At 43.9% G+C, this 15612-nt stretch overlaps 1 protein-coding gene across 1 annotated transcript in view; it reads left to right on the forward strand.

Moving 5' to 3' along the window:
* Nucleotides 1-15395, forward strand: part of LOC120715333 — a 70679-nt gene extending 55284 nt beyond the window's left edge. The window contains exons 9-12 of the mRNA XM_040002251.1: nt 3489-3821; nt 4195-4239; nt 5699-5808; nt 15306-15395. Of these exons, the coding sequence (XP_039858185.1) occupies nt 3489-3821; nt 4195-4239; nt 5699-5808; nt 15306-15395 (578 nt within the window). The remainder of the gene's footprint in view (nt 1-3488; nt 3822-4194; nt 4240-5698; nt 5809-15305) is intronic.
* The last annotated feature ends 217 nt before the right edge of the window (nt 15396-15612 follow it).

The raw sequence follows: 15612 nt of genomic DNA on the forward strand, positions 1-15612 counted from the left end.
GGCTGGATGCAAAGGTTTGTAGCTCTCCTTGTAAAGAGAAACAGCTTGAAGCTACAGAGGAGCGTCTGCAGAAGAAGACAGGGGAAAGAGGAAGAAGCTGAGGCCGCTGGAGAAAAGACAGGAAAAGGAAATCAGCTTCATTTGTTGGAGGCCGTTTGTTCATCACACTGAAATATTCCCACTTTAGAGACAGGAAACAAAGTGAAGTGTGGATTGATGTTTGTCTCCATGATTTGGGCCCTGGAGTCATTTCTTCATCTCCCACTTTAAGACATATTAATGTCAGCCTCACACGTCCCACAGTGGACACATTTCTATTTCTAGATGATATTTGGAGGATGCTCATGTGTTTCTCTGCTGTCACAGCTCTTTGTGATATTTGAGCGCAGCTGTAATGTTTGTGTGGTTAAAGCCACCAGACTCCACTGACAAAAACTCTCATTTTAGCCGGAGAACACGGGGCTGCTGTGGGACTTTGTGTTTGCAAAGGTTTCTATTGGAGGCATGTTTGCCTTTATTATATAGGTGCAGAGAGTAGACAGGAAAGTGGGGAGAGAGTGAGGGACACACAGGCACCTGTAGTAAGCCCCGCCTTCAGCCCACCTGCTCAGCCAGGTGAGCTATAGCGCTGCTTTAACATGTTGGTGTGATTGAGAGTGAATGAAAGTGAGTGATGGAGGCAGCAGGAAACTAACAGGCTGTTTGTTCTGAGAGGTCACATGACTGTTGTTCTCAGCAGAGTCTGATGATTTGATGAGACCATGAGAGCGGCTTCAGTTCCTCATCAGAAAGAGTCTGACAGAAGCTCCTCCCTCTATACCCCAGTAGACTTCTATTAGACTGCTCCAGATTCCTGAGAGTTCACACAGAAAACTTTACAAACAGCCAAAGAAAAACTATTGAAAAGCTTCAAGATCACAAAGAGCTCTTTCACAGCACATATGAGCCATTAAGAAGTGCACATTTGTGTTTCCCACAGTCCATCATCCAATAATATCAAAGGACAAACTGTGAGGTAAAAAGCCTTCAGCTCTTTTTGAAGGAAGCAAAAAGACTTTGGTCCTGAGAGATGGTTCAAAACACAACTCAGACCTACCAAAGTATTATTTGTGCCAAACACATGAAGCCTTCAACTTTGTATGTGTCCAGTCAGTGTGGCAATAGAAGTCACTGTGAGGATTTTCAATGTGCTGTCAAAGAGCATCCAAACAATCAGGTGAGGATGAAGAGAATTAGTGTGGATGGACAGAAAATCCATATCCAGTGTGATTTAGGAGCAGCTCATATATAATGAGTGAAATGAAAGAAGAGCACAGACAGGAAGAACATGAGTGAGCAGACATTTTGGAGCTGCTGATCCACACAGGGCTGGATGGAAGGAGTGGGAGTCCATGATGGCTCAAAGTCTCTGATCTAACTGTTCCTGAGCCTCTCCCCCTGCCTCCTCTTTGGATCTTCTCCTCCTCTTCTTCCTTATCTGCCTCCTCCACCACTGCTCTCTCCTCCCTCATCTCCTCCTCAGCTGAACTGAAGTCAGGGCTGTAACATGAGGAAACGTGCAGAAATGACTGAGTCAGCATGTTGTTGAAGTGAGTTGAGTGATGGTGAGCAGATTAGATGTGCGAGCCTCCCTGTAGAGAAAAGCAGATCTTCTCCAGAGTTTCCCACCTCATGTTTTCCTGTGTCACAGCTGATTGTCACATCCTGGCTGTCACTAAATGAGTGGTCCAAAGGTGGAAGGAGGAGCACAGTTAGATTGTTCACCTCCTAACCTGTGAAATCAACCAGCTGAATGAAAAACACTGTGATCCTATGAGCTGCTATCAGGGCTGCTCCATTCTCAGGATTCTCATCTGGATGATTGAAGCAGATTATTGATGAAGTCAGCAAACAGCTTTCAAAATGGCTCTTTTTCCAGGGGAACTCCCTGAAATGTAAATCTCATTGGAATGAAGAAGAAGTCCAAAGGCGTGGTTAGGCCCAGACTTGTGGCTGTTTTCAATGTAAAGCCCATGTTGCAGGCAGCTGCTGCTCCTTACTGGCCCACAGCCTCCACTGATGGATGTGTCAGCTCACTTGTACTGTAGCCACGGGGAGAGCGATGGTGAAGCTGACAACCAGAGGTGTAGTGCTATTTGTTGAAGTAGCCCAGCTGTGCCATGGAAGCACAAGTTTCCAGAGATGATTGGACTGTGAGCAGAAATGATCCATGTTGGACTGAATTGAAGAACAGATCATAAAGTCCTCTGTGTGCCCAGCCCGTCTGTCTGAGCATCTTCAACAGTGTGCAGCTGATCTACAGCTAATGTGCTGATTGATGAGCAGCCTGTTCATGGTGATGATGAGAAACAGATTGGATTCAAAGCACAAATGAGTGAAAAAGGAGCAGCAGCCATGATAGAGCGAGTCCTCTGCTGACAGAAATAGTGGAGTGAAGGATTTGTGCAGCGTTTCTCTGTGAAAACAGCTGATTCAGATCAATGAGAGGAGGATGAAGGAGAAGCAGCATGTTTCTGATAGAAGCATCACTGCTGTGCTACAAACTGCTGGGACTGTGTGTGAATGTGTGACGGCTCAGCTGGAGGCAGGATTGGTCCAGAGGAGAGCTGCTTTATTCCAGACTAACTCTTCTAGAAAGCTGACATCTGTGTGGAACGGCTGACCTGCACCATGTGGAAAAGAACAGCAACATGATTCAGCGTCAGATCCTGACACATCCACGGATTCATCCCGTTACAGGAACTGTGCCACACGTGGCCTCTGTTTGTTCTGCATGTGATGCTGATAACTATGATTTTCAAAAGTAAACAAAAACCCTCAAATGCACAGTTCCACATTATTATAACAGAGTTTCAAAGCATTTCATTGGTTGTAAAGAACTCAACAGGTCATTTGTTGAATTTGCAGCAGTAGGAGGTCATATTTACTGAAACCAAAAGCTATTTCAATTAAAAATGAATGAACATGAAAGATAATGAAATATCGAATGTTTCCATACATTATCCAAGGCATTGCATTCTTTTGCCCTTTTCTGCAGCAAAGATCCTTTTTCTTTCCCATATTGCTTGAACCTGTGGTGTGCTTAATAATGTGGAACATCCTTCTTAAATAGTTTTCCTTTAACTGGGCTCACCTGACAAACTAATTATGACAGGTGTCTGAGATTGATATCAGTGATCCAGAGAGCTCTGAGACACAGCACCATCCATGACTTTAACTGAAAGCAAAAAAAAATCATATTTATGACACTAAAATCCTATTTTCATAATAATCTGGAACACGGTGCCCACGGTGTCTTCCTCCAGCAGAACTCAACAATAAGTAGTTTTTATTCCAGCAGTGCGATGTTCAGAGTTCAGCTGTGTGTTAAATATAAATGTATTTAAATATATCAGCAGGTTCTGACATGAAATAAAAAGTAGAACTGACACTTGCATGATCTGTGCCACTTTGTTTATTGTGTTGATTTGTGTTTGTTGTCCTCTCAGTCTGTCAGGTGGAGGTGGAGGAGGGGGTGGAGTCTGTCCAGCTGGCCTGTAAAACAACAGAAAACCTGCCTCAAGATGGTAGAGTGGAGTGGGAGCGCATTGAACCTGAACCATTAATAATGGTCCACCAGTATGAGAACGGCTCTGACCAGCCTCGCAGACAGAACCAGGTTTACAGAGGCCGAACGAAGATGAATGAAGACCTGCTGAAAACTGGAGACCTCAGTCTGACCCTGAAACACCCCACAGAGAGAGACAGTGGGAGATACAGATGTGATGTTGTGAGGAATCGGAGTGTGATTAGAAGGAAAACAGTGCAGCTCACAGTCAGAGGTTTGTGTGCCTGTATGTTTATTCGAGTGTGTGTCTTACTGTACCGGTTTTTCGTATCTTTGTGGGGACAAAAATTTGAAATTTACTATAGTTATGGGGACCAACAGCCCTCATGGGGACCTGGATTTTGGTCCCCACGAGTCTGAAGGCATTTTTTAGACTCAAAATGTGGTTTTAGTGTCAGGGTTACAATTGAGTTATAGTTAGATTTAGAGTCAGGGTCAGGCATTCATTTTTGATGGTTAGGATAAGTAGCTAGAGAAAGCATTATGTCAATTAGATGTCCCCACGAAGATAGCAACACCCAACATTTATGTGTGTGTGTGTGTGTGTGTGTGTGTGTGTGTCTGACTGTCTTGTGTCTCCTCTGCAGGGAGAGTTCAGGTCCAGGATCAAACAGGGGACATCAGGAACAGAAGCAGCTCCATTGATCCGACTCCTCTGATGGCTGATCAATCAGTTTGATCTGTGTGTTCTTTGATTATTGATCAGTGATGTCAGAGTGGAGTCAGTGTGATGTTGTTGTTGTGTGTTTGAGACTTTTAGTGTCCATGAAGGTCTCTGCTGCCGTAGATCCTCTGAACTGTGACAGAGGTCTCACTCTGGAGGAAACTCTCAGCACTTTCCAGCAGCTCCTCCATCATGGAGGACGTTCCCTCACTGTAACAGGTGGAGGAGAGAGGAGAGGAAGCACAGGTGGATCCTCTGAGGAAGAGGAGCGTTCCTGCAAACACATGATCACATGACCAGAGGACAAGCATGTGCAGAAACACATTAAAGTCAGCCTGTAAACACGTTTGTGTAAATTCTAGTCGTGTTTTTCTGTCACATTCAAATAAAAGCAGAGAAAGCAGAACAAATGCTGAAGCTGTCTGTGTGAAATAAAGGAGTTACAGTACTCACACACACACACACACACACACACACACACACACACACACACACACACACACACACATCTGTCCAGCAGCTGTCTGAGCTGCAGTCTGTATTGTGTGTGTAATATCTTCATGTTTCTAATATTACAGTTTTATCTTCAGGTGTAAAATCAGCTGCTCTGCTGTCTTCTCCCCTGATCCTGTGTGATTGATTAGATCCTGCAAACGCCACAAATTTCATTCCAGCTTTTATTTGAAAGCCAGCGAGTAAAAGGATCAGCGATAGTTTTCAGAGCGATGCCAAAGCTTGGGTTCCTCTCCTACAGCAGCTTTTCTTTCTTTCTCTCCCTGTGAAATACAGCAGCTGGACCTTTGGCTGCAACACACTGTGAGACAAACTGCACACAAACAGTTTGTGTGTTTGCTGATGTTTGTTGAGCTGATAGAAACGCTGCATTTGAAATTAGCTGACACTTCAAAGACGTTCCTCCCTTTATGCTCGCTGCTCTTCAGCAGGGCTAGCTAGATGCTAAAGTAGCGCTAACACAACTTACCTGCAGTCGTTCAGGTGTCGTCCCAAAAACATATCAAATAAAAACATGGCCCACTTTAAGCCCTGACTGTGACTCACAGTTTGACTCTTTGGTCTCTTTTATGTGATTAATAAATGAACAGGATTTCCTTTCATGTGTTTCTGTTCAGGCTCAAATCGCTTTGATGTTTGAAGGCTCGCACTGATGGAATAAGAACTCCCCTCAAATGTGTTAAAGCTAAAGTAACCAGCCTGTTTGAACATGTAAGGAGTAGAAAGTACAGATACCTGTAAATCCTACTGAAGTACAGTAACAGAGTATTTGTACTTAGTTACTTCCCACCTCTGGCCCTACCGTTTTATCCCATATGACTAAAGCCAGGTAGGGGCTGGCTGGATTCAGCAGAGCAAACATCTAATGTAGTCGTGGGCTCACAAGTTTCTCTCTGGGTGCTGTCATGGTGTAGTTGCCATGGTGACACAAGGTTTGGCCCTGACCAAAGCGCTCGGCACAGACATGGTAGAGAAGGCCGTCACTAAACGATGGAGGCGGGGAAGCGAGACTCAGAGGGGTGAGGTATCCTGGTGTTACTGAGGAGAACTCTGCTCTCTCTTTCTAGTCCCTGTTATTTACTCACACTGTCCCATTTAAAGCAGCTGAATCCTCTGTGATGCTGTTCACACTAATATGGTTGGATCACGCTCAGACTGACTCTGACTGTCAGCTCACTCTTGAACACACTGAGTTTCTGGGAGTCTGGCAGGTATAAGACCCTCTTCAGGAACTGACTCAAAGAAGAAAAAGTGGATGTTTTCATTTGATCGTCATTTTTCACTGGACGTGGGTGAAACTCCTGGATATCAAAGACATTCTGAGGATCACTGAAGTTAAACGGCTGAAAGTTTAAAGAGAATTGTAAAATGATAAGATGATGATTGACTAATAAGATTATCTGACAGGTCCTTAAAGTGGCCCCTTGGTGGAGCTCAGCAGGACGACAGGTGGCTGTGAGCTCATTTTAAAATCATCATAGAATAAACAGAAACATTAGCAGATGACGTTTGAAGGCTTTACATGTGTTGGATATGAATGTTTGGAGCCCAGATCATCATTGGTCTGGTTTCAGTGTGGATGCTTTTCTCCATGTTGGCCTGAGGGTGGTGCTGTTTAGCCTGTGCTGAGTATTTGTCACTATGCTGTGGGTGGAGTCAGTGATTGGCTGAAGGTGCCTTCTTTAAAGCGGGAACACTGGCTCAGCTTTCCTACCTCCTTCCTCCCAGCTGGACCACGCTGCATCAACAAGTGATTGTCTGTGTGTGGAAGAGTGATGCCATTGTACACACTGTAAATATCTTCTTCAGCTGTGTGGGTGGAGAAGCTTTTCTGTCAGGGAGGCGGTGTCCTTCTCACCTTCAGACATGAGATTAGAAAGAGAGAGAGTTCAGATCACAGTGCAGATATGAATGAATGAATCCGTGCTCGTCCTCACGGCTCCTGCATGCTTTTAAAAAAGTGTGTGTTCAGCTCTGATCTCCAATCTGTTCTTTTCTCTCTTTGTTTCCTGGGTTCATGATCATCATCACACCGTCTGAGGCTCCTAAATATCCACGTTTGCTTGTTTCACTTTCACACTCTGGGAGTCAAAGATGTTTCAGCTCCAAACTCACTGAGAGCTCCTCGTGCCCACCACGTGACCACAAACATCTTTGTGCTCACGTGCTGCTCGTGTCTGAGACGCTTTAGTTTGAAGGAGACAAACTGCAGACGCAGCATTTCCTGTTCCTGAGTGTAAACCTGAGCATTTGAAATGAGCTCCACAGGGAAGCTGTAGGTGACAGAGATGCTCACAGACTCACTGACGTTACAGTCTGTCAGCATCACGCAGTATCACAGACACACGGGAAGATTTAGTGCAAGTGCTGAGAGACACACAGCAGACATGTTGACTGGAAACATGTCAGACTGAAATAAAGCAGAAGCACATGTTAGCACATGCTAATATGATGTGGATGTGTTTAGTGTGGGAGCAGGACTCACCTGAGACACACCTGTGTGGATGCTGCTGCTTCCTGCTCTGCTCTTTCTGCTGATTCAGCTTCTTCATCACGTCTGAGGCTCTGTCACAGTTTGTTTGTTAACATCATCATGGACACAACACAAGCACATCTATGTGACATTTCCTATGATTGTGATTGATGTGGATGTAGAACATGTCACTATCTCATTGTTTAATAAAGTAAATGTTCCATTAGAAACACAGACAGTAGAATTATAAACAGAGTTTGAAACACGAGACATTTGATGGAAGTTTGACCTTATTTGACCTTGAAGAGCTCAGAGCTCCAAAATGGCTCTAAAGAGCATTATTATCACTTTGACCTTCAGATCCATCTGTTGACCTTGCAGTGAGGTCAGAGGTCAGATGTGAGCTGATATCTTCAAGTTTCATTATTTCATGGGCAGCTGAAAGAAGTAAGAAGTGCAGAATATGACAGGAAATAAGTGGAAGAACAAAATCTTCATTTCCTCCAAGTCTTCTGGGCCTGGATGTGATGGAAACACTCACTGAGTCCACTGCTGTGCTCATCACTGAAGCTCATAATGCAGCAGGTAGTATTGCACATTTGCAGGACTGAAACATGTTGGAAACCTTGGAGGATTTCCTGCTTCTTCTCCAGGTCATTGAAGCAAACTGCTGGGCCTGAGCGGGCAGTTTCCCATCGAGTGTCCAAGAACTCTTTAACATGGTGGAGATTTCATAGCCACGCTGTAACCACGCTGTAAGAACACGAGGATGATCCACCGTCACCGTTCTCATAGGGGGTGGTCTGATTGGTGGAGTTTCTCTGTTGTTGTCGAGTCTTTACTTTACAGTAGAAACTCCTGCAGGTGACTGTTGTTGTCATTTGCTGCTGTAGAAATAAAACTGAAGGAGTTTTGCAGGTAGAAGATACTTGATTTACAGCTTCTCACACACGAGACCAGGCCTGCAGCTATCCATTATTTTAGTGTGTAAACAGACTCCGCCTCTTTGTGTAAACAGGCTCCGCCTCCACATTGAACTGTGACATCATCATCACTGCTGCTGTTATCAGTGTTTGTGTTTAACACTGGAGGCTGTGTGGGCTTAATGTGCTCAGACTTTGATTCACACGCTGCTCATGAACACGTTTCTATTGGAGGTCTGTGAAACATGGAAGCAGAGAATTTTATGATCGAATTATTGGAATCACTCGATGAATCGTTGCAGCTCTACACGAGACACTTTCTTTAAAAACCATCAGACTGCTTTCATACATGTTAACGCTTAAATACAGAAAACTTCAGCCTGATATTCCCGACGTATGAAACGATGTTCAAATCCAGATGAACTTTTTTAGAAAGAGCCTGTTTCTGTTAATATCATATCAAAAGTCTGTGATGGTGTTCGGTCTCGTGTTCCCAACATTAACCTGTGAAATGTTCATATTTATGTACCAGTCAAAGGTAAAACATGTTTTCTAATAAACTGTGTTTGTAAAATCTGCTGGTTGTAAGAAGAAGTGTGTAAATGTCCCCAGTGGCTGCTGTGGTTTACATGGTGAGATAACATGTGAGAAATAATTCAGATACTGAGGCTACAAACTGTTAGTTAGTGCTGCTGTGGAGACGGATAAAGAACATGTGATGATGATAAAACTAAGAGCTGAACTCCTCCAGCTGACATTATCTGGGCTGAACCATTACAATAGGTGGGGCACTTCCTGTAGGGAGTATAATAGACATTACAAACCTCCATGTGTCCACACATCAACTGTCACTGCAACCTCAGAGTCTGCAGAGTTATTTGTCTGCACTGAAAAATGAAACTCCTGGGTGAACAAAGGCCAAAATAACAAACAAAACAAGCTAAGTCAGGAGAGGAGGTGTTGTCTAAAACCCTATGTGAAACAAAAACCACACAAAAGACAAACGCTACACTCCCTCACTGAAATAAACAGGAGAAAACAGTACAAGGAAAAAACAATAAGGCAGCTCACCCCTTCTGTTCCAGTGCTATTTACAATGAAAACTAATGTACACACTACATACAAAGCTCGGTGAGTCACGAGAATCTCAAACACGAATGTTACAGCTTTTGAAAGCCAGGGTCAGGTCTGCTGCTGCTGTCAGTGGCTGCCCCGGCACAACTGCTGGTGAGGGATTTTGAAAAGAGCCACATGATCAGGAACCAATCAGCCGCCGCCAGCTCTCCAATCGGGAAGGACCTGTGGAGTCTTACAGACAGAGCACGACAAAAGTACACAGCCGGCCCAGGGCCGTAACAACAGTTCAGTATATAGAGACACAAGACGATGAGGCTCCAGTTCCATTCAGTCCAAAAGAACAACAATAACAATAGGAAGAATACTGAGGTGAGGAGACTCTGGAACAATGATGGCTTGTAGATGTTTTGCTGCTGTGGCTCAGGGACTTGGGAAGTTCACACTCTCCAGCTTCATCTGACCCACTATCTCCTGATTGCCACCACACCTCCCCAGGTTCTTCCTCACTGCATCCAACCAGCCTTCTAGCCTTTTTGCTCTTATCATGTGTGATGGAGATGATGCTGCCCAGCCTGATGGAGGCACCACTTTACAGTTCAGCAGAGTCCAGTGGATGGTGCTGCCTCCACCGACTCAACCTCCAGCTCAGCCCCCCTCTGCTGGTCCCTTATACTGCAGTGTTCCTGGAATACTGTTTTGCTCTCACTGACCTCCTCCTGAGCCTCCTAAGGGTCTCCACCTCCACTGCTGACGGTGTGCTACACCTCTGGAGAAGCCTCACCTCCACTGCTGAGACTGAACTCAGCTTTCTAAAAAATGTGTTTAATTACAGTTAATTCATGAGTTAATAAAGAGGAGCAGTTACAGAATGATCACAGCATCCCCAGTGTTTCCTACCTCGCTGCACATCTTTGTGTCTCCTTTGTTTCCATCAACACAGACATTAACCCACAAAGTCTGACACTGTAGCTTCATGACCAGCAGGAAGATGATGGCCATGCTGTGTTGTCTGTTTGTTGTACTGGAGGTTAGAGATGCAGAAGATAAAGAAGGTGGTGAGTGTGTCCATGGATGATACAGTGGTGGCAAAGTCTTCGCCTGATTTCCTGAGTTTTGCACATTTGCCACTCTTACATGTTTCACATCACAAAACAAATTTTTATAAAAGATGATTTCATTGATTAAGAGAGAAAAGTCATCCAAGCCTGGTGCTGTGTAAAAAAGTAACTGTCCATCTTGTTAAATCATGAATTAACTGTGATTAACACTTTCTTTAGAAAGCTGAGTTCAGTTTCACCAAACACACTCCGGCCTGATTACTGACAGACCTGCTGAATCAACAATTCACTTCAATAGAAGCCGACTGACAAACTGAAGCAGACTAACAGATCTCAGAAAGCAACACATCATGCTGCTGTCACAGTCCTGGGTCTGTGGCCCAGTCTGTGTAATTCTGGTTTAACTTATATTCTTTGATTTGTTGTTTTTCATGGTTTTGGTTCCCTTTGTTTTCTGCCTGTGTTATATTTATATTTCCTAGTCTGTAGGTTTCTGTCTCTGTGCCCTTCCTGTGCTCATGTTTCTCATTTTACTCACTCTTGTCTCCTTGCTTCACGTTCCCTCTCCTGTCTCTCTGAGCTCATCTCTCTGTGTCTCATGAGTCCTGTATTTGGGTCCTACTGCTTCCTGCCACAGCACCTTTACATGACAGCCACAACCTAAAGAAACACCTGAAAAACAAAGTCACTGACATCTATCAGTTTGGGAAGGGTTACAAAATCATATCTAAGGCTTTGGGACCAGCGAACCATCCGTCCATACGCTTTTCCTTTTGGAGTTGGGATTCTTTTCACACTCACATTCACACAATTTAGAGACTCCAATTAACCTTTAACCACTAACTAGATGTGTTTGGAGGAAGCTGGAGTACCCAAAAAGAACAGGCGACTCCACACAAAAAGACCCTGGCCTGATAGAGGAATTCAACACAGGACCTTCTTGCTGCAAGGCAACAGTGATAACCAGTGTGCCGCCCTACAGTGAGACCCATTAACCACAAATGGAGAAAACTGGGAACAGTGGTGAAGCTTCCCAGGAGTGACCTGCCAACCAAAATTACTCCACGAGTGCAGCGACGACTCATCCAGGAGGTCACAAAGAACCCAGAACAACATTAAAGAACAGCAGGTTCAGTTCACATGTTTCAGTTAAGGTCAGTGTTCATGATTCAACATTAAGATAGAGACTGGACAACCATGGAAGAGTTCAAGGAGAAAACCACTGCTGATCAAAAAGCACAAAAAGGCTCGTCTCACATTTGCCAAAACATCTTGGCTGATGAGACAAAAGTTGAACGCTGAAAGTCCTGACCTCATTTAGAAACTGCATTTTGTGTTTATTTGTGTTTTCTTTGTCTGATATTTACATTTGTTTGATGATCTGAAACATTGAAGTGCAGCAAACATGCATAAAATAGAAAATCAGAAAGGGCTCAAACATTTTCATCCATGATCAGATAGGGCTTTTGATAACCCATAAGTAAAGTTCAAAGAACTGGAAGTAAAATGTGGTTTGATGATGGTTGATGTGCTTTCCAAATGGTTAGAAGTTTTTCCTTCTGTTAAAGGAGGTATCCCAGAGGCAGAACTCCAGACTGAGACTGGATGAGAAGTTTTTTTCAGAGAACTAGCTGGAAGCGGGAACCATTCCAGGCACAGCTGACAACCCAGACAGGGGTTAAGGTCAAGGTTGATGCCGTTTGTGGTCCTGCTAGTCATCACAAGAAGATTTCAGAACCACAGCAATAACCACAGCAATAACTCAGAGGGTTAGAAAGATTGCTGCGTTTGACACTGAGGAAGACAACCAGGGTGTACGACGTGCTCTGCCCTTTCATCATGCAGCTGCGTTGGAACGACAGAGTGAGGGGTGGAAGAGCGGCCTCCTCCAACAAGAGCGTGCCAAACTCCAACTCAGTGACCGCAGAGCAGACTCTGTGCCACCTACAAGGGATCAGCGATGGACCACAGACAACACTTTAGGTTTAGTGTGTTCTTAACTCAAGGTGGTCATTGGTAATGATACATTTACATGACTCCCTGAACATTACAAATTCTTTTAGAGTCCTGATCCTGATTAAAAGTGATTGAAGTAATTACATTATGCAAGTTTCACAGCTACCCGACTAACGATTACTAGTGTACATTTTGTATGGCAGCTAGACTGCTTTTCTAGCATGTCAGTTCTTGATGTGTAAGTGCATTAGATCCTGATTATCCTAGTCAACATAGCGACAACAGTTGTAAGTTGCTTTGACATATGTACAGAACGTTGATACATTGTTTGACACCCTAAAAGTAGGATTTGGGGGTCATTTTACTTCACTGAGGGATTTTAACAGGCTTTTAACATTTTGAGAGCACCCAGAGAATGAAGTCGTTCTTTCAGAGGTAAATGTGATAGAAAACAAGGACTATCACTCTGTTGTAAATTTAGCTCAGAAGTGTTTGATGTATGGTGGCGGTGCGGAAACACATGGCTACTTCTGGGTTTTACCCCAGACTTTAAGAAGCACTAACATCAAAGTTAGCTTATGTTTTTTTTTTATTAATTTATCCACAGGTTCAGTCGTATTCACTGTCCTTGATGGTAAACATCTGGATGGGGCAAACAGAACGGCACAAAGGAGTGTGTGTGATGTTTGGTGAGGCATGTTTGCCTTATTCCCCTAATAATACTGGGGATTAGGGATGGGTATCGTTTAGGTTTTATCCGATACCGGTGCCAAACCGGTACTTTTGAAACGGTGCCGGTGCTTAAACGGTGCTCAAACCGGTGCTTAAAGAATGGAGAACACAAAATTGGTCCAAAAACCTCTCATGTTCAGCTGTTTTTTGTAAAAAGATAACAATGTTAGCCTTTTCTGCAGCTATAGGGCATATATGGTATCACTCTTGGCTGGAAGCAGTGCTTAAACAATGGAAAAAACACAAACTTAAACCCTCTCATGTTTAGCTGTTTTCCACTTTTTCTTTGGTCATTTTAGCCTTTTTGGCCAGGGTGAAGGGAGTATCTGCCATCAAACAAGAAGACAGCCGCATGTAGCTATGATGATGTTTGCTAGTTCACCTTACATGCATTAATGTAATAACGTGGTTAGCCTACTCAACGTAAATTACACACGAACAACATTAAGCTACTCACGCAGAGAAGAACGGCTGCTGCTGCATCATCATCCGTCATCATTTCTGCTACACTGGCAGGGCTAGGGGCCAGGACTCTCCTCTTCGGGTTTTTGGGGGATGTTGCTAACTCCGGGTCAGATAACAGGCAACCCACGCACAGTAGATGTGCTCGGTGTGAGGTCTCGCAGCAAGCTATCAAATACGGCGCAGTTTTCGGCTTTTAAAAAAAACGCTATGCGTCGCCAGGTGTTTCATTGGATTCGAGGTGTTACCTCCTTTGCACAGTATCACCTTAAAGCAGCTGTTGCTGCTGAGTTTGCATCTTTTGCTGTGAAGTACAGCCAGACTTTTGACCGCTTTGCCTTGGGCATTTTTAATCTGTAGCTCTGCTCTAAAAGAACGTACGTACCTGGACCCGCCTACTATCCTCGGAAACGTAAAATGATTGGCTAGAGTCTAAAGTGTATCACAGCTCAGTAAAAAAAAAGCACCGAAATGTGCGCTGCTTTTCAGTCTGGTTACTACCGTTTATGTCAGAACCGGTGCCATCATGGCGCCGGATACCGGTACCCATCACTACTGGGGATGAAGGTTCTTTTACACAAACAGTTACTGAATTGGGAAACATGGTTTGATGATAAAGTGGAGAAATATGTCTCACACTGAAGGGATTCCTTATCTTAACAACAGGTTCTCATGAATGAACAATTTGAAGTAACTGAGCTTTTTAGCAGATGAATAACTAATGCTGTTTAATATTTTTGTGTGCAATCTCGTATTTTTGTGTGTTTTTCTTTTGTATTATTACTGTTATTTTTTTTAACAAAAAGGCTCAGAGGAAGAGGAGAGGATAGCAGAGTGAGGATGAAAATTAAAGTGTGAATTCTTTTTTCCTGACACTGTAGAAGGATACACATTGTGACATCCCTTTGAGTGTTGATGTTATGTGCAGGAATTGGAGAAGAAATTTCTGTAATTAATGTGAATTGGGGTGATCACAAAGTTTGGAATTGTGGTGACAAATGTCTTTATTCTATGTGTTGATCACATATTTTAACAGTATCACTTTGTCACTTAGGATAGCTTCACATCTGCGTCTTATGTTTCCACACTCACAGTGAGGCCATTGCGATTATGCCTGAGACATCCAGGCGTCGTGTGTGGGGGGGCCTGGGGTTTGTCTCATGCTTGTAATTGTTTGAAGGGAAAGTTTCAAGGATGAGCTGAACTAAAGGTTTAGACTCACGTGATGTGTTGTGGAATGTTTTTGTCTGTGTGTGTATATAAGAGGTCAGGGCGGCGGGCCTCTCTAGAGACCACTGGCGTTTTATCAGAGCGTTTCTTTCCACATTGTAATATGTAATTAAACCCACTTCAAAAAGACGCTCACCAGGTGTTTGTAGTTTATTTAAAATTTCCACGACAGCACTAAACTGCACTTTGTCTTTGTTTTCATTCCCATTTTCACATCTGTGAAGAAACGTTCATCTCCATCAGCTGCTGCGCTTCACTCACATTTGGAGATTATGTATCGGACTTTCAGGAGCTGGACCACGCCTCCAAACACGCTCCTTCCGGTTGTCATCTATATAGGTTCCCCCAGTTCTGCAAGCTGTTCATTCTCGTTTACGTGCCCCACCCTCCCTCCTTGTTTTCAATACTTTAACTTCTTCACTTCTATTTAGTGCACAGGGATCTGTCAGGCCCAGGAGCTGTCGCCAGTCCCCTCAGAGGCCTTCCCCAAACCGCAGCTCAATTCATGTCCAAGCATTCACCTTTACCTACTAAAACGCTGTCAAACCTAACATGAGGACGTGGGCCCAGCTAGTGACGTATGAAGTGTCCACTTCCTGTGTTGTTGCAGGTGACGGAGGCCTGTTTCCTGCAGCTGCCACACATTCAGTCAGTAGAAAGCATGGAGGTGATGGAGGAGCTCACAGCAGGTCCCAGCTGAGCCACACTGTCAGTGTTGGCCGGCGGTCATGTGTCAATTCAAACACAATGAGACTAGAATAAAATGTATCCATAAACTGGGAGACTTTTTTTAAAGAGAAAGCACGTTTACACACTAACACAGCAAAGAACCCAACATCCTGCAAAAGAAGCAACCAGGAAAGATGAGTATGAAGAAACTTTTACAAACTCAGCTTTGATTTTAATCTAGAAATAGA

Source organism: Simochromis diagramma, unplaced genomic scaffold (genome assembly GCF_900408965.1).
Source record: "Simochromis diagramma unplaced genomic scaffold, fSimDia1.1 OVJJ01000432.1, whole genome shotgun sequence".
NCBI lineage: Eukaryota > Metazoa > Chordata > Actinopteri > Cichliformes > Cichlidae > Simochromis > Simochromis diagramma.